At 40.4% G+C, this 23871-nt stretch overlaps 1 protein-coding gene across 1 annotated transcript in view; it reads left to right on the plus strand.

Annotated features, from left to right (window-relative positions):
- Positions 1 to 23871, plus strand: part of kcnh5b (potassium voltage-gated channel, subfamily H (eag-related), member 5b) — a 204068-nt gene that overhangs the window by 40099 nt on the left and 140098 nt on the right. The window contains exons 7-8 of the mRNA XM_085442102.1: positions 12781 to 12938; positions 14064 to 14335. Of these exons, the coding sequence (XP_085298228.1) occupies positions 12781 to 12938; positions 14064 to 14335 (430 nt within the window). The remainder of the gene's footprint in view (positions 1 to 12780; positions 12939 to 14063; positions 14336 to 23871) is intronic.

Here is a 23871-nt window from a genome sequence, read left to right on the forward strand (position 1 = left end):
GTCTCTGGCTGAGTAGGTGAGTGAGTCGGTGGACGTGGAGGTAACATTTTAGTTATATATACAGTAATACAACTAAAATGAACAGAATCCATGACAACCCCCCAGAGTACTGATGGCAATATGCGCCAAGCTCTTGCTTTGGTTGTACAGTGACTGAGTGGCCTGTGATTCTGAAGAATCCTCCACAGGATACCCCAAGACAAGTGGTTAAATGGCTTTTTCATAGTTTGTTTTTCAGTTCGTGATCTGACAGCTGGTGGTGTTTATCCTTTTCGAATCCAGTGGTTAGTGGTGCCACTTCCAAAGATCTCTGCAGTTAAGTCTTTGAGTGAAATGTTTTTTTCACAGGATAGTGAGTGTGTTAGAAAGGACAAGAGCAAAACCCTGAAGTTGTACAAAACTTTCCACTCTCCTCTTCTGTTCGTTCTAGTTGGCATTTTGGAGATAGAGGTTATAGATAGCTCAAAAATAGCAACACCCACACATACACAAGATGCATGGAGGTCAGCAATAACATGAACAGAGCAAGTGAAGTAGTCGGGCTATTACTGTAAAATCACAGCAGCAGAAAAAATGATGTAACGCTCGCATAAGGAGTGGTGCTGACTCTCCCTCAGGTTGCAGCAGGGTTGGTGTTGGATGAGGATTTGTGCGTGTGTGCTGAAGTGGGTCTTTGATACGCAAGTGTGGGAGTCAGGCACGGAGGAACCCCCCACGGGCCCGAAGCCACCTGCTGTCACAGAGGAGCCCGGAAGGCCATCGGGAGTTCACAGTGTGCATCTGCAGGTGCTGCGGCTGCTCAAAAAGGTCTAATCCACCCTGACCTTTCTGCGTGCCGTGCATGTTGCCACAGCCATGGCTGGCCAAGCTGACAGGGCCGGGAGGAAGCTGTGTGCCATGCAGCTAGGGGTGGGGATATTAACACTGCGTGTGAACACAGAGACTGTAAGGCTGAAGGAAGATAACAGAAAGTGGGAAATGAATGCGCTTGCAGCAAATGAGTTATTATTGAAAGAACTGTATGGAGTAGTAGAGAAGTGATCAAAGATCAGTGTTTAGATGTGGGAGATTCTATGTATGAGCAGTGTTGGGCAAGTTACTTTGAAAAAGTAATTAGTTATAGTTACCAGCTACTTCTTCAAAAAAAGTAATCGAGTTAGTAACTGAGTTACAATATTATAAAAGTAACTAATTACTAGGAAAGCGTTACTTTAAAAGAATGTTTAACCCTCTGGGGTCCAGGATATAACTGCCTGTTTTACTTTTGATTTTACCTCTACATTTCACCTTGGCTCGTTTGGCCTCACATGTCTGAATTTACTGTTACTTTTTCATTTTGACATACCGTGTTAACACAATTGATCTAAAATCAGACAAAAACATAAAATCAGTGTAGAAAAAAGTTCTTTTTTTTACTGTAACAACCACAACAATGTTTAATGGATCATTTTCATAACTTGAAATGCAAATATAAATTGTAAATTTTAAAAACTTGTGCACAAGTTTTGCAAACAACAAAGTTATTTGCAGCTATTTACCTAAAAATTATAACGATTTCAAACTATTTACAGAACAATCAGGTGTTCTGCATCAAATGCAGATGCCACAAAGATTAAATGCACCACTTTGCATTTAATTTCTGGCTTATTATTAATCTCCGTTGTCCTGTCTCCCTTCCCTCATCCCCAACCAGTCGTGGCAGATGGTCGCTTCTCCCTGAGCCTGGTCCTGCCAGAGTTTCTTCCTGTTAATTAGGAGGTTTTCCTTCCTGCTGTTGCCAAGTGCTTGCTTATAGCGGGTTGTCTGATGGTTGGGTTTCAATATGAGATGCCTTTAGGGAGCTGTCAAGGCACTTTATATCACTTTATGCCACTGTTGTCACCTCTAGAGCTGATGATATTTGTGCTTTATAGATACAGTTGAACTGGATTCTATTAAATTAATTCAAATTTTGCTGTTTAAAGTTCAAATGTCATTTTTTATCCATAATTCAGTAGTTCATACGTTAATTGTAAATTTAGTTTTACACATTTTAGTTCGCAGATTATAATCACAAGTTAACATAGATAATCAACAGGTCAAAGTTCAACTTCACTTGGATATCATAGCATTGTTTTCATTTGCCATTCTTGAAAACCAGACAGTAGTATAAGAAAAAAAACATATCTATTTTGATTCGATCCTGAGCACACTTGCTGCACAGTGTACAGCCCAAGCTTTGCTCTAGATAACGATTGAATGGTGAGGTTATAACATTGTTCTGTCTAAACTATCTTATGTTAATATTTAATACAGTGTATTACAGTATATCATACTCTGAGTTGTGGAAAAGCCATTCAGTCATCCTCTCAGTTGTCATCACAAGTGTGAGAGATGTGAAAATTAATGATAGCTGTAAGCTATCACCCAATGTTTCTTTGCAGCCGCTACTCTCCTGCTTGTCTGACATTAAGACTTGGATGACTCTTAACTTCTTACACCTTAATGAAAGCAAAACTGAAGTCATTGTGTTTGGGCTTCCTAAAGATCCCAACTTCTCTCTTGACTTTTTGGGACCCCTAACCTCCGATTGCACTTCTTCCATTAAGAGTCTTGGTGTTATTTTTGACAATGCTTTTAAACTTGATAAACAAATCAGCTCTGTAGTTAAGGGATCTTTTTATCATTTGCGGATTTTAGCCAAAGTCAAGTCTTACCTTTGCAGGAACGATCTAGAAAGAGTGGTCCATGCTTTTATTACTTCACGGCTAGACTACTGCAATTCCCTCTATGCTGGCCTAGATCGTTCCTGTCTACATCGCCTTCAACTGGTGCAGAACGCTGCCGCTCGCCTGTTGACCGGTTCAAAAAAAAGAGACCACATCACTCCGGTTCTCTGCTCTCTCCACTGGCTCCCAGTTGCCTTTAGGATTGATTTTAAAATCTTATTGCTGGCTTTTAAGGTTTTAAATGGCACTGCACCTTCTTACCTGTCAGAACTCCTTAGTACTTATCGCCCCAGGAGATCTTTGAGGTCAGCCGACCTGATGCTTTTAGATGTTCCCAGGTATAAATTAAAGACAAAGGGAGAGAGGGCGTTTGCTGTGGCTGCACCCAGACTGTGGAACAGTTTACCTCCTCACGTCAGACTCTCCAAAAGCCTAGAAACTTTTAAAACCGCTCTTAAAACTCACCTCTTTTCATTGGCTTTTAGAAAGGTTTAATTTATTTGTTTTATATATTTTTATTTTATTTTTATCAGCGAGGTGTTATTACGAAATTGTGTTCTATTGTATTTTTATCTGTATTTACTGTACAGCACTTTGGTCAGCCTTGGTTGTTTTTAAATGTGCTCTATAAATAAACTTGACTTGACTTGACTTGACTTGGCAATATAAACTACACAAGTGTAAACAAGTCTGTGTCAAAATGGCTGCGAAGCTTTGAAGAAAACATGACTTTAACACTGATAACATTACATAAAAACTCCTTATCAGGCCTGTAATTGTGTTAGGAATTGGAAAAATGGAGGGATTCTCCAGAGATTTCATAACCTGTTTCTTATTTAAGGTTGAAAGTGTTTATTTGATCAGTTGTCTGTCAGCAAGACTGCAATAAAAACTACAACAACAGTTTTTTTTGACAGTTTGTGTAAAGTTAGGTCATGAGCACATGAAGAACTCATTAAAGATTTGGATCGCATTAATAGTGCATGATCAGAGCCCGTCCCGTTCTTTCTGTTTTGCATTGTGTGAATTCAGCACGGAACGGAGAGAGCAGACCTTTAGATATGCGATGGCAGGAAAAGTACAGATGGTTCAAAAACTGCATTTCTCCATTTATAGGTTTAATACATTTTGGCACAGCAGTGAAAAAAATATGTGAAAAATGATTTGCTTCTCATTTATTTTGGAAAGCATAAAATTCCATCAGCGGCTCGCTGACTCATTCTGTTCAACACCGACCGGCCATCTTCTCTCAACCTCAGTGGAATAGCCAAAAGAAAGTATGTGTATGTGAGTTATGGTGGCCCTCAGTTAACTGTTAAATAGCTCACCTCAGTCTTTTCCTGTTGTCACCACTGGTTTGACGAAAGAAAACTGTTGATGTGTTGCACTCTCTGCATTATCTGTTGGTGACTGTGTTTTAGATTGACCCCTACTGTATGAGCAGAAATGTAACAGGTACTAGCTGTGGGAAAATTTGTAGTGCAAGTTAATGCATTATATAAAATGAACAGAAATCACATTTTACTAGCTATAGCATGCCTGGTTAGCAGGGTTAACCTCTGACATAGTTTCTGACCAAAATGATGTACAACACTGAGCCATTTTGAAACAGATGCAAAACAAAACTGGTGATGAAGATGCCCTCTAATTATTTGTTCTAATTTTTTGCTAATTTGTTTTGGTGTTGTGTCTCCTCACTTTCTATATCTGAAGATATGAATTGTATAGGCACGGTGGTTAGCACTGTTGCCGCACAGCAAGAAGGTCCTGAGTTCAATTCCAACATCAGGCCGGGGTCTTTCTGTGTGGAGTTTGCATGTTCTCCCCGTGTTTGCGTGGGTTCCCTCCGGGTACTCCGGCTTCCTCCCACCGTCCAAAGACATGCAGCTTGAGGGGATAGGTTAATTGGATAACCCAAATTGTCACTAGGTGTGAATGTGCAAATGAATGTGAGTGCGAATGGTTGTTTGTCCCTGTGTGTTAGACTGGCGACCTGTCCAGGGTGTACCCGCCTCTCGCCCTATGACAGCTGGGATAGGCTCCAGCGCCCCCCGCGACCCTGAAAAGGATAAGCGGAAGTGAATGGATGGATGGATGAATTGTATATGTTGTTATTGGAGCTATTTTGGGGTACTAGGATATGGGAAAGATATTTACTTTCACATTTTCTCTCATGTTTTAATGTTAAATCAAACATTATATGGGATCAAAACCCATATAAAAATAATTTTTTCATTCTTTTTTGGCTGCTTGGAGAGGATTTTGCGTTTTGGTTCCTGTTTTGCATGAAGGGACAATTGAAAACACAGTCGAATCATGAGATTTTACAACAATTTTGAGTTTTAATGCTTGTCGCATTAAACCCTGACAACACACTAAGCTCCCAGCGCTGTGAGGAATACTCAACAATGTGTCCTGAGCTGTGGAAATAATAAAAGAAAAAGCCTGCACTGTGAAAAAGAGCTTCCCGATGGACACATAATTTCTGCCTGTACTCCGTCTCTCTTCGCCATGCTTTCTTTTGATAAACAGGTGCTTATGAGCCATGATTTTACATGCGTTGCTTGCTCTTGATTCATGCTCTTTTCATCTGCGCTGCTCTGTCCTGTGGCTGCTTAATTTAGAGGCATTTACATATGAGCTGGGAGCTGTCCGAGTCCTTGGGGAGGCCTTTGAAGCTGCGCCTGCAGAGAGGAGAGGTGGGGAGGGCTGCAGAGGGCTGCCTGGGATTGTGGCGTGAGAGAGTGACTCAAAACCTGCAGCAGGAGTTAAGTTGAAGTTGCAGCTTTGACCTTCTTGGTCCAGTGAAGACCAGGCCAAGTTAACAAAGAACTCAATATTAAAATGAGTCTTCAACAGCAATAGTAGTGACATAAAATGTTTCTCTATCAATGCCTTGAAGATGAGCACAGACACAGATTCATCCTTATATGTTGTGCAGCCAGTGCTTTTAGTATTTTGGAAGCGTGTGTGAGAGCCTGAGGTATTGTAATTTCTGGCACCAGGACTGTTGCAACAAGAGCTGGATCTAAAACTGGTGCTAGGGTGTGAAGCAGCTCACACTTCGGCTTTGATGGGAGAGGAGGTTCCAACTAAAGATGCAGCTCAGTCTCAGAGCTGAACACGCTGTAGTGAACTTGTAGGAAGATCCCCATATGCTGTACGATACGTGATAGGATGTGTAATCTTTAGTAAAATCTGAAATTTTGATTTCGTTTTGTTGTATGAATTAGGTCCTGTTGCCATAGTAATGAGATGGACTCCTGCACCTCCCTAACCTTTGACTAGACAAGTAGTTAAGAAAAACAATGGATAGAATCAAATGCTGATAAATACTATTTTTCCCCCGATACATCCCATATGTCACTATTTGCATAGCACACTGTTTTAACCCAAACGATACAATTTACTTAAACAGTTTTTCCTTGTATACATATAAAGGGAGATTTGCAACACATTAAATTCAGCTCACATGCCTCGTTCTCTCAGGTATCCTTATTTATAAAGCACCTAACATATAAAAGTAGTTCTACTTTCTCTCTTACTCACATATTCTCAGTTAGTTTCTTCCACTGTAGCTACCATATGCATCTACTACCTGGATCATACAAGCAACAAACAGCATTTTTTGGACCTATTTAGTTGAGTCAGTTTCACTGCACTTTTAGCTCCCTGGTCACTTCCTTTCCCCTCAATGATTAAATGCCAGATTACTTCCTGTCAGGCTAATTGAAAGCTGTTAATCTAATAACGTTACTGGAAAGAATTAGTAAGCAAGTCTATCTCATTTGTACCCAAGGTGCATTTGTCAGTTTGTTTTTAAAGACTTTTTCAGATGGTTTCCGATAACTGTTGTACTGAATTGGAGGGAAAAAAAAATCTCCTAGAAAACATACATGAATATGAATATCAGTCTAGTGATGCTGTCAGGCTTTCAGTCAGAGTGAAATAATGTTTTACTGTAAAGCTAAAGAGCAAAGCTCTGGTCTTCTACTCAGGTCAGAGTAAAACGAGGGAGTCAAGTGAGCTGGCTTCCAGCTGCAGACGGGGAAACTGAGGTTGAATGCTGATGTCAGGATGGAGGTGAAGGCTCACAGAAAACTGCAGCTCGTCTGCTCAGCAATCTCCCTCTTTATTACATAACATCCTTAGATAACCCTCCTGGCTCTGGCCCCGTCTTCTGTTCCATCTTTTTGCTTCAAAGTTGAGAATTTTTATTTTCTAATGTTGTAAATATTTAGCTAGGGGCTGTACAGTGTTGGCCCCTGCTGCTCTGAATACTCAGCTTTGTTAACTGTGTTAAAACACTTTGTGCAGAGCGTGCAGAAGCCTCCGGGGTCCTGGCTGCTACTCCTGTTTTTAAGAAGAATGAATGACTTATGTTTATTTTTATGAGCCTTGTTCTCTGCTCACTGGGTATGTGTAGATTTTTGACATAAAGAAAATATGAAGGAATCTATTTAGAAGACAAACACTGGTAGCAGAGGGAGCTTACTTACTAGCTGAATGAAAATCATTGGATGATGTCATAATGTTGACCAACGTATGGACTAGTTGCCATCTCTTCTGTTGCATTTGCAGCTTCTAGTTACTTATCAGCAATATGCTGTTTAGTAATGGAGCAATATCAGCTTACACTCCACTGACTCATATTATTATACGTTCAAGTTTGAAAGTAGTTCATACTACATAAACTGACTTATTACTTCCACCAAGGTGTTAATGTTTTTGCTACCGTGTGCGTTTCTGTAATTCTGGCTGCAAACACAACAGCTCAAAAGGTTTTGAATGAATTCTGATAAAACCTTGTAGACGTATAGAGTGGAGTCATGTAAATAATCACATCCACCAAGATCGTCAAGGTCAACTTAATGATTTATTGGTGGAAAATTGACAAAATACCTTCTAACTTAGAAACTATGATTCTTCCAAGTGTGGTGTCTACTGTATAAAGTTTTTAAATGTCAGGTCACATTTGACCTCTGACCTCTCCTACAATATGGATCTGAAGGTCAACAAGATAATAATGCTCTGTAGAGCTATTTAAAACCATGTTTCGTACTGCCACTGTTTGTATTGACATTTAGGCATACAGAGAATGATATATGAAGATTCTAAATATCACGATACTTTGGACCTCCGACCTCTTCAAGGTCAATAAAGTCAAACTTTCTTGAAATGTCTTGCCTTCAAAATTATTCTTAAATTCTACTGCCTTTTCACATCTGATCTTTATCTGATTTTTACTGCGCTACAAAGTTCTTAAAGTACGTTTAAAAAACAATAAATAAAACAAAATTAATATATAGACAATACAATACTATTACCCTTAACGGTAAACACAGCCCAGAGAGTGGGCAGTGTTTACCTGGCAAAGGTTGCGCCTTCAAGTGCTTCTTTTTTTGATGCTTTGTAATGTCGAACAGAGATGCAATTTAAGACAGGATTTGCCTTAAGCTGTTTTCATTTCTAGCCTAATCTCTCATTTATATTTTACAGCTTTTGAGGAACCGTATGTATTGAACCTATAAAACTGCTGATCTCTCGGCACATTTTTCATTTGATACGTCCAAAGACAGTTTTGTTTTCAGCTGCATAAGCACCTGCACACTGTGATAATTCTGTAAAGACTCGTTAGAGTTTAAGTGGGGATGACACCAAAAATAACTGAGCTCCAGGTTTTGTTTTCTTTGTATACACGTGAATTTTAGTGCGTGTACACCCCCTGAAACCATGTTCCTGCTTTTAGACAGACCTTTCTCTTTCAGGCGCCTCGGCAGTGATGTGTTGCAAAGCCGACAATAACACGGCTGAAAAGTGTCGTAGTGTTATTTATTTACTTTGTCTCATTCGCTGATGTTAAAAGTATGGTGTGCTGTTGATGCTTCGGGCCTTTCTGCTCAGTTTTTTTTCTAATGCCGTCTTACTATAATAAGACTGTGAATCAGTTATGAGTATCATTATTATTAACACTTATACTGAACCCAGACTAGTGATATCAGTGCTTTAGTCTTAACCTCTGGGGCTGAAGCCAGCTGGAAAAAACTGCAGTACCTCTTATGGCCATGTCAGCAATGACATTAAAAAGCCTGTTACAGTGGTTTTCGGCTGTGTGATTACCACATGTTAAAGAAATATGTATGACTGCTTTCATGCGTCTCTAAAATTAAAAACATCCTGTCTCAGAGTGATGCTGAAAACTAGTTTGTGAATTTATTATGTTTAAACTGGACTGCTGTAATTCACTATTATCAGGCTGTCCTAAAAACGCCCTGAAAGGCCTTCAGTTGATCCAAAATGCTGCAGTGAGACTGCTGATGGGGAGAAGAAAGAGAGAGAATATTTCTCCTATATTGGCTCCCTGTTAAATGGAGAATTTAATTTAATTTCCTTCTCCTCAAATAAAAGGTCTTGAATAATCAGGACCTAATAATGTAGTAGTACACTGAAAAAATAATTGGATTGGATTGACATGAAAAAATCTGTACAGTACATCGGTTGCAGGAAGTAAAGTTATGTTTAGTCAACTTTATGTTTTTTATAACTGCACAACTTTTACATGTTAAATTAACAAGTTATCAAGTTTGTCAAGTTATCTCATGTTAATATAGCACAAAAATGTTTGTTCACATTTAAACTTTTTTTTAAAATGTTGAGTGTATTTAGTTACCTTATGTTAAACCGATATAATTCTTTCATTTTAATGTATGTGTTTGTCTTGATAATCAAAAATTACAAATATCTGTTGGTCTATCAGCTAGTAGACCTGATGTCCTCTGGTTTGTCATGGGCATCTGTGTTTGGAGTGTTCATCATTCTCACAGTAGTCTCCTCAGTGCTGTGAAATGAGCAGTTTCTGCTCTGCATCAAACCAAAGCTGAGGAACCTGTAAGATTCTGGGCCAAAATATCCTTTAGCTGGATGAACTGGATGAGTCTAGGGAAGTCAGTATGTAGGGAAGGCACACCCACAGCACTCTGTCCTCTGAAGAGAAGAGAAGTAGTTTCCTAAAAGCACACTGTAAAAATAAAAATCCTAATATAAAAGTATTTTACTGTGTATTTTACAGTTTTGTACTGTTCTTCTAGAATATCATTAAATTCACATAAATAGACTGTGATTTCACATTTCAAATGTAAATTACCGTAAAATCACTGCAATGTAATAAAACATAATTTTCTGGTTTTTTAAAATGTATTTGTCTGTATATATGCAAATTTAGATTGTTAAAATACATTCACAAATGCATCATAATTTCACAAATATTTGTCCGTTATTTGAAAGATTGAACTGTTAAATTCAAATGTAATGCTATGGAAAAATATATAAAACGAACTTTTTTTTACATCAAATAATAATAATTATTATTGCTTTTGAGGGCGATCGTGGCTCAAGAGTTGGCAGTTCGCCTTGTAATCAGAAGGTTGCCGGTTCGAGCCCCGGCTTGGACACTCTCGGTCGTTGTGTCCTTGGGCAAGACACTTCACCTACCACCTACTGGTGATGGCCAGAGGGGAATTATAACGGGGAATTGTAAAGCGCTTTCAGGGGTCTCAAAGAGCGCAATATGAATGCAATCCGTTATTATTTAAACCAACTGTTAACTGTATATTTCTGTACATTTAAGTATTATTATTATTCATATTGCCGCATTCATTGACCTTGTTTATAGGTAAGTTCATTGTTTAATCACATTAAATTGTTCCTAATTTAATGTTTAAAAGCACTTGAAAAAGGCAAAATCCCATGTAAAATTAGGGCAACAAACTGTATTGTCATTACTGGAAATAACCGTATTTTTATGAGTAAGTTATTTTCTGTTATTTTACGGTATTATTTTGGCGCCCCAGCTGCCGGAATATTACTGTTTTTTTAAGATGTTTTTTCTAACAATGCATATCCATAAACTGAAGCTTGACATTGGTGTTATGGCTGCAGTGGTTTAGTCTCTCTTTGTAAGTGCTGTAACAGATCCAGGAGTCCATCTTCAACTCTGTCTATAGTCCATCTCTGGTCCTTGAAGTCTTCATGGATCAGATATTGAGCAACACTGCATATCTTCATCTGTTTAAGAGATTAAAATGATTGTTGCATATACTTCATATTAGGAACACGGTTATTTTTGCTGTATTTTCATCCACATACTGATGAGGGGGAGAGAAAAAAATAAATAAAAAAATAAATACTGTCATCGTCATCATCATCGAGCATTTTTTATAAACACCAAAAAATGTGATTTAACCCGCTGGAGTCAATGCCTGCGACAATGTGTCAAAATCACATGACCTATTTAAGGTAGCCTCGCCGACTCTCCATTTGGACAGTTGACAGCCAAGTAAAACCAGAGCTATGATAAATATTTTGCACCATCCTTTTTCAGAATACTGTCGTCACATTTAGTGCAGGAAGAAACGGTGAAAAAACAGATTTTCTAAGACAAGAGCTTACAACCTGAAAGTGCTTGCGAGTAAAACAACCCCTCACCAAAAAACACCCATGTCAATCAATCAGAAAATAAGATGGCAACAAGTTGTTGTTGTTGTTGTGTAGTTAGTGCATAGGCTTGTTGTTCTTTATTGCTTTATGTGCTAACATAAGTAATTTTATTTCAGGTACCTGTGATATCTAAAGCAGCATTTCATGTCAACAAATAAATTAAAGGGAGTAAATGAAAAAAATGACTAAATACTGAAATCGTATGTAGATCAGTCAAAGCGAACCAGTCTACAAAAGCTTTGAGCAGAGAAACATCCACAGACATACTCAGAGCTATAATATATTTTCAGGGCTTGTAAACAGGATACAAAACATTGGGATAATTTTTACATTGAAGCTTGGGTCAGTGTAACTAAGTGTAACTTATTACTAAACTAATAGTAATAAAAATACTTTTTAGAAAAAGAATAAAAAACAAATCTATGGAGAAATAAGCATCCCAAACATATGTTTCAACCAGCCTTAGTTCAATATTATAGTTTGTCTTTGGGATGCACAAAAAGATAGAGATCCTAGTGTTTCTGTGTATGAAAAGTAACATGTAGTAATCCAAATGGTCAAACACCGGAGAACCAGTTCAGTGTATCGTTTTATCAAGCGTTTACCAGCATCTATTATTCTGCTTTACTGACAAATTTTGAAAAACATTTACAATCATTAATCTTAAATGTGATTCTCTATTTAAATTCTTGGCTGGTTTAGGTTCCTAATTGTGTTGTGAAAGATAATGATGGATTATAGAGGCTAATAACTATGTTTTCTCTGTGTTTTTCTCAGTTTTGCTGGTTTTCCCCCCGTTGAGCTTTGAGCTGCATAACAATTTATTTCTAAATGACAAAATGTCATTTAGCTGTAATTTTGATGGATGCTGAAGTGCGGCTTAGAACATAATAGTCTCTCTTGTTTTGCTGCAAATCGCTTGACCATATCTGCCAGTTTCTCTTTCAAGAAAATGAATACAAACATGGTAGCTGCTTAATGATATATATTGTAAAGTAATGAAAATTGGGCTTGCTGTTATGAATAGGAACACCTCAGTATCTTTACTACTTGATGTGGTTGTAAAGATGCGTCTTATTTGTTGCACATATCCTAATTTGGGTAGTTCAAGTCTTAATAGTAGGGTTATTTTTGTAGTCGTGAACATAAAGCACTTTTTGAAGGAAACAATTAACTTGCAGGTAAACTAAAAACAACAAAAGCACACTGTAATTAGAGTTTTCTTTACTCCATAATTCATTTTCCCTTGTGCAGCTCTTATGTAAGCACATAAAAGGTCTCTAACAAACTTTTTCAAAAGTTTTAATTGCTGCTGTGGGCGGCTCCGATTTTCTGCCTGTTTTGATTACATGTAAAAGTATTGTTGCAACAAAATATCAGTCTCAACATTTCTACACGTGTTTCAGGGTTTCATTTTCCCCATTGTGATGACACTGTTAAGACAGATTTGACATAGATGCAACTTATAATAACCAATTTCTCTCTTTTCGTACTCGTCCCGCTCCTTCCCCATACCTTCCTACATTTCTAATATTTCTTTTTTTCCGTTTTCCTTCCTCCTTTCACTGCTGCTCAGGGCATCAGTAGCCTGTTCAGCTCTCTGAAGGTGGTCCGCCTGCTGCGTCTGGGCCGGGTGGCCAGAAAACTGGACCACTACCTGGAGTATGGTGCTGCTGTTCTGGTCCTCCTGGTCTGCGTGTTTGGACTGGTGGCCCACTGGCTTGCCTGCATCTGGTACACTGTGTTTGAAATGATTTCAAAAGTCATTGAAGAAACCTTCCCTTGTAGTAACATCTAAAGGCTGCTGCTGGCTCTTCTAGGGATTTACCTAACCTCACTGCACCTAATTACTCATGCATGCTCATTGCTTCCTTGTCCCTATCTGTGTTTTAAAAATCATACACTGCTGTTCTACTTTGTTTAGTTTCTTCCACATGATATTGAGTAATATGCTAATTTAATTTGCCCCATAGCAAGATTAGGGGAACAGTTCCCACATGAAAGCACAGAAACCCACTTCAAATCGTTCCTTAATTTCACATAATCATGAACATTTAACACAACAATATTTTTCTAACGTATTGCTCACTGAAATGTAGTCCATGGTCATTTTTGTACATTTCTTGTATTCTTGTAAGTCACTCAAGTTACTTAGTTAAATACTTCTAATGTATACTTCCAAAGGTGCATTAGTTTATTTTTATTAAGATTAAAGTGAACAGTCCATAAACACACCTAAAGTCTGTCATATGATAAAGGATTAACGATTTCAATAACCGTAATGAATATTTACTGAAGTTGTTTATTCACTACTGTAAGCAAATAAGAAAAGTGTCAGATTTTATGCGCCCAATTAATGAAAGGAATAAAAACGGTTTACATATTTTTTAAAGAGTTTTCCCTTCATCTAAATCATAGTTGTGATTGCTTCTGTAATGAAACAGTTCTTTCCTGCATTATGTTGTCTGTCATTTTCTTTAAAGCCTACTATATTTGCACATTAAACCTGTAATGTTGAACTGCCGCATGCTTTAAATTTGGGTTGGGCAGCATTTTTTTAACCAGAGCACCACATTGTTTTACATAAAGTAAGCAAATGGCCAACAGGATAACTAAATTGATACATATAAATGTATTTGAAAGAAGACGGTGATATTTAAGCACATTTACAGATTTGTTGAAATCAGCTTTCTTAGAATATAATCTCTCATTTAGTCAAGGCTGCTGAAAGTAAATGGGGAAGAAGATATTTCATTCAAATCTCAATCTAATTGTTCAGTTGTCAGACTAGCTGAATGTACTTAAACTACTTAAACTAGGTACTTAAATGTATTCAAATTCTGATTTTGTCCCAAACAGGTACAGCATCGGAGACTACGAAGTTATCGATGAAGCCACCAACACCATCAAGATGGACAGTTGGCTTTATCAGCTGGCTATCAGCATTGGATCGCCTTACCAATACAATGCCAGCGGTTCTGGAGAATGGGAGGGCGGCCCTGGCAAGGATTCTCTGTACATCACGTCCCTGTATTTCACCATGACCAGTTTGACGACCATTGGATTTGGAAACATTGCCCCCACCACAGACGGAGAGAAGATCTTTTCTGTGGCCATGATGATGGTGGGATGTAAGTACAAGCTATGTGTTGTTTGGGCTTTTTGGTGATTTTCATGGGGCAAACGGGTATTGGCTGATGTTTTGGCCAGTGAAATGGTACTGGAGGCCATTTCCACCCAGTAGTTGTCCTCTGCTGCTGTAATATTCTTTGCAGACATTAAAGTTGTCTGAAGGAACGCTCGTGATGGAGTTTTGATATGTGCTGACATAACGTGGTGTTTGAAAGGTTCAGGTGTTGTTAGTTAGTCAGTCCAATGCTTTATTTCTACGCTAGTAATTTTAATGATTAAAGATATAGTTGAACACTTAAGACATCCAAGAGGTAATTACTAATGAATTTACTGACAGCTAAATCAGGTTGAAAATTCTTGTTGCACAGTCATTTGTGCAATCACACTCAGAATTCACAATGAATGGACCACAATGAATACTTAACATTTTAACTACACCAACTTTCGACTTATGATATTTATAAGGTCAAAATTTGTGCTTAGGGTACACCCCATCACAAAAGGATAACATCACATCACACCTGGCCAAATGCTAGAAAAAAATGCGTTGAGACGCTTTAAACATTCAAACGTGTGACTAAAGGCGTTGTTAAAAACAATGTTAAAAAAAAGAGCCCAAGAGAAAAGCATGTTGGAGTTGTCATGGAAATGTCCCAGTGTTGGCCTCATTTGCAGATCATTCTTGGATTAAAAAACATGGTTATTCATAACCATGACACAAAGCAGACACACACACACACCTCGCCCTGATGTATACGCTCACAGACTTTTAACATCAGTGCCCCTTGTGAGGACACTTTTTACCTAAACTCTGGACACGCCAAGCCACATTTGGAGTATCATAACTGTGCACTCAGATGAGTGCTTCGGCTTAGTATGAGCTGCCGCAGAGCAATTTAACATTATAATTAAGCAGTAATTTTACAGTCCTGCCTTTGTTGCAAAAGGATTCCTGACTGTCTGTCGATGTTAGGCTTTTGGGCCGCGTAAAGTGTCCATATTTTGATAGATTCTGGTCAGCTGTGTGCAAATAGGTTCATTGTATGTTTGACTGCTGTTCTCTCAAGAGACTGTAGTTGGAAGGAATTTGAATTTGCTCACCTGTGTGTGTGTGTGTGTGTGTGTACCTGACATGTGCACCGTATAAGGTTTAATTATTGTCATGTATATTGTGTGTAAGGCAGCATATTTTCCTCAGCTGTGTGGACCAGTTTAGTTCATTTTTGACTGACATACTTTAGTTATATTAGAATGTAAAACAAATATAGTACAATACCCACTCTATATCCTATTTTTACATTTTTAACAGGCTATATCAGGGTTTAACATACCCTGCTAATCATTACCATGATATTCTTGGTATCTAATATTGACTTCTTCACAAATCCCACATGATGTTTATATGCAGCAAGCTTTAAGGTTATTATTGAACAGAATATCACAGTTGATTTAAATAATGGAAAATATTAACAGGAAAATTGCTGCTGAACATATTAAAGGCTTTTGCTTGGAAGCACCATACTGCTGATGAAAGCAGGAGATAACCAAAAAGAACAATAGAAGGCAGCGTGAGGCAGAGATGAAAAATGGAAAATTGTGCTCCCTGTGGTTAACCTGAAGAATCATCTGAACAAATGACTTAGCGATGTAATATTTCACAGTGAACGGCGAATCCTGGCACGGTCCTTTTTTTCCTTAAAAAAAAAAAAAAAAAAAATGTAATTTCATTATTCTGCATTTCAGAGAAAAAAAATGCTCACATGGAAATCTCATCCGGCTTCATCTTCAGCTTGTTGAACAGAATCACTGCTCTGAATCTTATTTGTCCCCTTGACCTTTCCCAAGTTGCCAAAGCCTGACTATAGCTCATTAGTTACGGTTTCACAGGCTCATGGTGGACACTACATAAAGGAATGAAGCACAATGTTCCCACATGTTATATTTCTTAAAGTAACTGAGTTGTGTGGTAACCTTAAGAATTGGTCCTGGGATTTATCTGAAGATAAGTCAGGATCTTCTTACACTGTGCATTTTATGTGTGAATACAAGACTTTAGAAAGTAGAAGTCAGTTCAGTTTTATTGAAACAACAAATAACAAAAACAGTCACCTTAAGACCTGATAATAAAAAAAAGGAAACCCCAACAATCACACAACCTTGTAAGAACAAGCACTTGGTGACAGTGGAAAGGAAAAACTCCCTTTAACAGGAAGAAACCTCTGGCAGAACCAGGCTTACGGAGGAGCAGCCATCTGCCTTGACTGGCAGATGTTTTTGTTTTTTGGTTTGTCTGATATGGAGGGAGGATATGATGGAGCATTTGTTGATATGAACCTGCAGACAGGATCATGGCTCTGCTAGTTCGAATGGACCAGGACTCTAGTTTCAAATGTTATCAGTCCAGTAAAGGGCCATTATGAGTCAATGTCACTCCCGTACAGTTACATCCACAACCTGTTGGGCAATGACAATTTTTATGCACCACTGCAGTGGACTTTAAATCAGCATGTGATTGAAGTGTAGCCTTTCAGCCTTAATTCAAGGGATTTTACAAAAATTACTTTGAGCTTTTGAAAATGGGGGAAATAGTAGCTATTCCTAAACAGTTACCACAAAATCTCTGTGAAACCCATTGAATTAAAGTTGAAAGTCTAACACTTCAATCACATATCAGTTGTTTGATTTAAAATCCACTGTTGATTCACAAATTGTGGATGAAAACAGCACCCACAAAGTAGCAGGTTCATTATCACCAAATTTTATAGTTAATGTGCACAAAAAAGGTGGGGGATGTTTCTGCCTAAAAGAGGTGGAATAAATGCATGAATAAATGTTAACATGAGGCGGTGGCAGTGGTTAGACAGGAGTTGAGTCTGTTAAGCTTCAATGAGACTCAAATTTTCACATGCTGTTTTATAAAGCACCACAATATTAGAAAAGCTAATTGCTTGGATTAAAATAACCCTTTCGCAATGCTATCCACATGTTGACAAGTTTGATTTTCTATGCTATCAGGCTGACATAATCTAGTTTGCGTTTCTATTTATTACTGAGATAAGTAGAACAAATGGGCAATAATGCACTGTGGACTAGCACTTGGAGTCAAAGTATAGGATAAAATCTGTGAAACTAAGCAATTAGTCCAAAAGCAGACATCATGTGGCCAATGGTTATTTTTAAGTGTTCGCTTGTTTTCATATCTTTCATTAAAGCATTTGGCAGTTTTCCTCATACGTGTCACGTACAACTTTTAAAGCCAGTTTTCAGTTTGCCAAAACTCCATGAAGACTCTGCCTGCTTGGCACAATTTATTATCCATTTGAGTGGTATAAACAATCTGTTTGATCCTGTTTGTTCAGTGGTTTCTCTTTAAAAACCTTTCAGTGTTTTTGAGGAAGATGAGTTCTCCCCTCCTAAATTGTATTGCAAAAGCATTTCTGTCTGGCATTCTTGATGCTTCTGCTGGCCTGATGGGGCTTGTGTAACAATGTCTATATCCTGGAGGAAAAGTTACTTTCAGGTCATCAATTATTTAAGTGTACGCACAGTCTGCAAAACTGCAAATACAGATTCTTACACCGTGTTCTTTTTCTATCAAGCAGTCCCCTGGAGGCTTTGTCAGGGGAATGACAAACAGAACAGTTTAGGTAGAAAGGTCAAATAGTTACTTTAGCTATGACCTCTAAAATAGGCATTCACATTGTCAACAGCAGTGTGAGTAGTGTTTTCTATGATTATGTTTCTCAAAATTACACGTTTAAGTGAAATCTCTCTCGTTGTACAAGTCACAAATCTTCAGAACTCATAAGTGTTATCACAACCACAATATTTTACACAACTCGAATCAGGAATCCTGTACCTGTCTTGTATTTTGCAGTTGTTTCACTTGGCAAGAAATAGTTTTTTTCTGTAGACACAACTGCCTTAGGGAAAAGCTGCTGTACATTATTTATCACATCTTTTATGCTAGAACAATTTAATTATGGTCGTTCTTTTTTTTATCCTGTGCAAATAAGTTATGTGTGTCTTTAGAACACTGTGGCTGTAGTTAAGCATTTTTGTCGAGTTTATCATTGTAATCATTAGTTTTAAGTCTTGTTGAGGGCAACATTGTCACGGCCAGCGGGGGCAGACCGTGTGGAGAGTGTGTGTGGTGGACCCAGGCGCGAACACAGGCGAGGAGATGGGAGTGAACTTAAACTGAAAGCGAGCCTTTATTTGGGCTGATGCAGACATGAACTTAACATAACCACATAGACATGAAACATGACATGAACTTAACCGCATACACATGAAACGTAGACGCAGGAACCAGGGACACTGAGTACAGGCGGAGATGACAGAAATAACTAAGGTCTGAACAGCAACCTAGAATTTAACTAGATTGAAAATGAATACAAAAAAATACATAAAACTCAAACACTGGGTCACACGACCCAGTACTGTGACAAAAATGGTGTTTGTAAAGTAGTTTTTTGTCAGTCACAGCTCTATTTTGCGCACTTTCTGGAATATTTTCCAGCACTGTATTAGAGTTTTCAGTCAAATTACTTCAAACTTTCATACATATTTAAATATGTATGAAAGAGCAAATACAGTAACACACTGTCCAAGGTTTGTATTTCAAGGTTTGAAATACACACATTCAGTTTTGTGTCACTGCTGCTCATCCAAATTGTCCCTTTCAAGCACAACCCAAGAATGCTCTACTGGGCTGAGATCTGGTGGCTGTGGAGGCCATTGGAGTGCCTTGTTTTTCAGTCTTCTGTTGTCTAATTTTGGCCAGTTTGTGCAAAATGTAGCCTTAGTTTCTTGCAGTTAGCTGCTAGGTGTGGTCTTCTGTCGCTGTAGCCCATCTGCTTCAAGGTCAGATGTGTTGTGCTTTCAGTAATGCTCTTCTGCATAACTTTTTTGTAACGAGTGGTTAATTTTTTACTGTTTCCTTCCTATCAGCTCACAGTAGTCTGGCCATTCTCTTCTTCCAGACCATTCCCTGTAAAGCCTGGAGATGGCTGTGCTTGGAAATCGCAGTACATCAACATGTCTGAAATACTCACACCAGCCCGCCTGACATCATCAGCCGGTATCTTTCTTCCTTATTCTGATGCTCGGTTTGAACTTCAGCTGGCTGTCTTCATCATGTCTACATGACTAAATATTTTGAGTTGGTGCTCACAGGCTGATTAGATTTTTTTATTTTTTTTTTTGTGTCCCGTTTGGATCTTTAGCCATCAGAATTGTTGTCTTAAGGCCAAGAAAGATGCCAAGCGGATTTATTTTACCAAGTGGATCATCATGGCCTTGCCATATTGGTCCATTTGATTGACCTTTATTATAATTATGAATTTATTTTATTTTCAGTTGCAACAAACGGGACAGACATGACTGGGGGATAGGACAGGGAGAAAGAATGAAAGAAAGAGAGGGGGAGAAAGAAAACCAAAGGGGAGAAGAGACGGTGAGAAGGGGGGGAAGAAAGAAAAAAAAAAGAAAAACAAACAAAACACCCGGATCACCTGTATGGAGAAAAAAAACAGAAGAGAAAACAAACAACAAAGAGCAACATAATAAAAAAACGGCACCATCACAATAAACTAGCTAGCAGTAGATAACAGTAGATACTAAATAATAAACGATATTGTGCCGCACGCAAGATAGACAGCGCACAATGTGCTTTGAGGCAGCAGCCAAGAAAGCTGTAGTCTGTGAACACCCGAGTGTACACCTGTGTGCACACCTGTGTGGATCAGCATGCTTGTATTCCAAACGTTTCTCCATGTAACGATCTGCTAGGGAGTGTGGGGAGCCATAGCATAGCCCCGTCCCCCAGGGCATGAAACAGGTATGGAGGAGATCCAGGCCCCAGATATCCAGAGGCCCCAGAGTACAAGGACCCGAGGAGGACCACCAAAGGGGGGGGGGGGGGAACTGTGCCACCCTCCTGGGAAGAGCTGAGTAGAGCCCCAAAGGAGAGGTCACCCCGCAGCTATGGAGCAGAGGCCAGAGGGGGTTGCAGTGGCGTACCCGCGGGCTCTGCCGGCAGCCAGCTGTGCCAGAGAGGACCGAGCTTCAGGCCCAGAGGCCTGAGGGCATCCCACCCCCCGGAAGGAGCCCAGCCGGGCCACAGGCGCCCGGCCCCGCCAATCGGCCACCAGGAGTGAGCCGGTACATACATGAGCGCCCAGCCCCAGACGACAAGGACCACCAACACACCAACGTCTGAGGGCATCAGCCACCGGCAGGGAGTGTGGTGAGGGGAGATAGGGCTCCGTACTTTAGAGGGCCTGAGATGTCCCCAGAGAGGTTGAGTCTAAGACCCAACCTGACATATGGACACAGACGAACAGGCACACGCAGACACAGACGTGCATTTCCACCCCATATGCACCACCAAATACTCGGCACTCACCCAACGTGTAGACAGACACAAATAGACACTGCACAGACAGTCGCACTCCCCAAACATACTCTATATCCCAGGTCCAGGTACCCCCGCCCTCAGAGGGGCAAGCCGCACCTAGACCCAGGACATGTAACCCTTCTCTCTGGGGTGGAGGCAAGCGGACCACCTCCTTATCTGCAGTAGCGGGGAGGCCCCGCATTCCAGACCCCAGTCTGATGGCCAACACCTCCTCCCAGCCCCCCAGCTCTGACGGCTAACAGAACCGGGGTGAGTGAAGACCTCAAACCTCCCTACGCCCGCTCATATGTAGTGTTGCTGTGTGCTGTTCTAAAGTGCATTTAAAACACAGGAGAGCATGGTACTAGCTTCCTCTCAGAGAGCAGCACGGCTCTTCCCAAAGACCCTTAGTGTCTAAATGCATTTAAAATTGAGGGTAGGGCACCAGCGCCAGAGGTGGGTTGGAGTACACCTACCATCCTCTGGATGCTGTAAAACGTGCCCACCCCCAAGGCCCTATATGTATGTGTTATGTGAGAGTGTGAGTAATGTGGATGTCTAGGTTGCAGAATAAAATTGAGGCACAGGCGGCCAGAAGGGGACAGAGGGGGAGTGCCTCCCCTGCACCCTGGTGACATACCTGCACCCCAAGCCCTGCGTGTGTGGGTGGGTGTGGTAGAGCGGGAATAGGGAGGCAGCTGAGGATGGGGAGGGAAGAAAGGGAGGGGCAAGCGGCCCCTCCCTGGGACCAGCTCCCCCGCTGACCCCAGTAGGCACCCCCACACTCTGGAACCCACCAGGGCAAGGGGGCCCAGGCCCATCCGGACCGGGGCCCGCAGCAGCAGCACCGCCCAGCCCCACAGAGTCCGGGGCAGCCCACCCGACTCCACCCCAGAGAAAACTGCACCCACCCCATCATCCAATCAGCTCCCAAACTACACAAGACAATAGACACCCAGGTTGAGTTCATTCTCCACCTCTCCTATATCTCTCCCCCCACCTGCAGAGTGAGCTCCTGTAGTGAGGAGACCACCTGCAAAGATATAACAACCTCCCCACCAGTTAGAGAGCCCCCTAGTAGGGCCAATGCACCAGAGGTCCCCTGCACTGGGGCTGAGCCCCCCTGCACCCACCCGCCCACTGCTCCGGCAACACAACAGCCAGGACCCAAGCCCCCAAGGCCCGGCCAGCACCCCAGACCGGGGGGCGGAGCACCCCCAGACCCCCAAGCCTCCACGCCCGTCCCGGACCCTCCCAGGGGCAGCCAGGCTACCAGGCCAGTAACCAACGTCCGCCAGCACAGACCCTCCCCCATCTCCGCTGTACGCAGCCACAAGGAAAACACCATCCAAGAGCCCCAGAGCTCCTAACCAGGTCATGGCCACATCCCCCAGGTTAGTCCCTCTAGGGAAACGTCCCTAGGGACTCCCCAGACGCCCTAAGGCCGTCCCCACCCCCATATCAACCACAATAGCGAAGGCAGGACCAAACCATGACCCCCCACCCCCACTAGGTGATGAAGCCGATCAAAGGAGCCCAAAGGGATTGATCAAATGTGATGGCAGATGTTGTATCAAGACTAATGTGATCTATTAGATGGTTTCTATATTGGTTAGAATTAAGATTATTTTTATTTTTCCAGTTAATGAGGACCATTTTCTTGGCAATGCATAGGGCCGTAAAAACAACGTGGGCTGTGTTTATTTCTGCAATGACCTCATCCAAGTTGCCCAGCAAGCATACTAAAGGGGAGGCTGGAATGTTACATTTCAGACACTTTGATAAGTCTTCACATATCTCACGCCAAAATTTCTGAACTGGTGGACAGAACCAAAGAGCGTGGATGTAATTGTCCAGTGTATTTGCTGTGCAGTGTGAGCAGGCTGATTAGATATTTGGACACTGGAACAGGCTTCTCAAGCCAGGACTTTGCATGACATCATGCTGGCTCTGTTCACCTTTTATATACAGGAATAACTGGTCTACTGTACAGTCTTTCTGATGAAGTATTCCGGAGTTTTACCTGTATAAGGTTACAGGTAAAAATTAAACCTTCAAAAAGATCTGGATATTGTGAGCATTTTGAATAATATTTTTTATTTTAAAAAATCAACAATATTGTCCCTAAAAATGTTCGTTTTCATGCTGTTTTGATTTTCAGCTGAGAATCAATCCCGACTCAAAGCCTGTGGTTGGGATGAACCGTGTCCTTCAGCTTTATTCAGTATAGATTATGGATGTGGAGTTCACTTGAATCAAAAATGTAAGCGTTATTGCAGAAAGCACTGCTGTTTGGATTTAGGGGTTGAAAGATTTGTTTTTGGAACAAACAAATAGTTTTTGGCAACCTGTCGTATCATCTGACTTTGTCCATTTTAAGGACAGGGAAACAAAGCAACACACATCCAGAAACAGCTTGCAGCCAATGGCTATTTTTAGGTGTTCAAGTTTGTTCTTAGCCTTCCTTAAAGTGTTTGGTGGCATTAAGCAGTGTTTCTCTTACACATCCTATAAAAATGTAAAAAGCCAACTTTCTCTGTTTGCCAAATATCCAAAAGATTCCAGCCTGTAGAAAGTGTTAAGTTTGGCCATTTTAAAAACACTATGAAGATTTTTTTTTTACTCAGCCACTTTGTGAAAGCCAACATTTTGGAAAAGCAGTGTTTTTATAATTTTCTCTTTAACTGATCTGTTCCTACCCTGAGGTTTAGTATCTGGGCCAAGCCAGAACCTCCTTGGGCCGCTCTACATATTGTTTATTTCTGGCACCTGGACCTTAAACAGCCTCGGCTCCGTAGTAAACAATAGAGAGACATGATATGTTTTTCAGTGTCTGTTCTGTCTGGCTGTGACTGATAGTCCTCTTGGCATGGCAGCCTCTCACACAGGCTGTGGGCAGTTTTACTGATCTCAGCAAGCAAGTGCTGATAGTGGGACAGATTCATTTTGCTTTCTGGATTTTTCCCGAGACTTACAGTGCATTACAATATAAATAGTCAGATTTACACCACCGTCAAGCTGCAGGAGAAAAAATATTTCCAACAAGGTGCCATTTAAGCATGGTTTATAAGCTTGAAGTGTTCTGCCTGTGTTGTAGTCCACAGATCAGTCACTGCTGTTCTCATTAATGAGGAT

The sequence above is a fragment of the Copadichromis virginalis genome, linkage group LG19 (assembly GCF_057382275.1).
Source record: "Copadichromis virginalis isolate Kocher_CV1m ecotype Utaka linkage group LG19, C_Virginalis_male_GT1.1, whole genome shotgun sequence".
NCBI classification, from domain to species: domain Eukaryota; kingdom Metazoa; phylum Chordata; class Actinopteri; order Cichliformes; family Cichlidae; genus Copadichromis; species Copadichromis virginalis.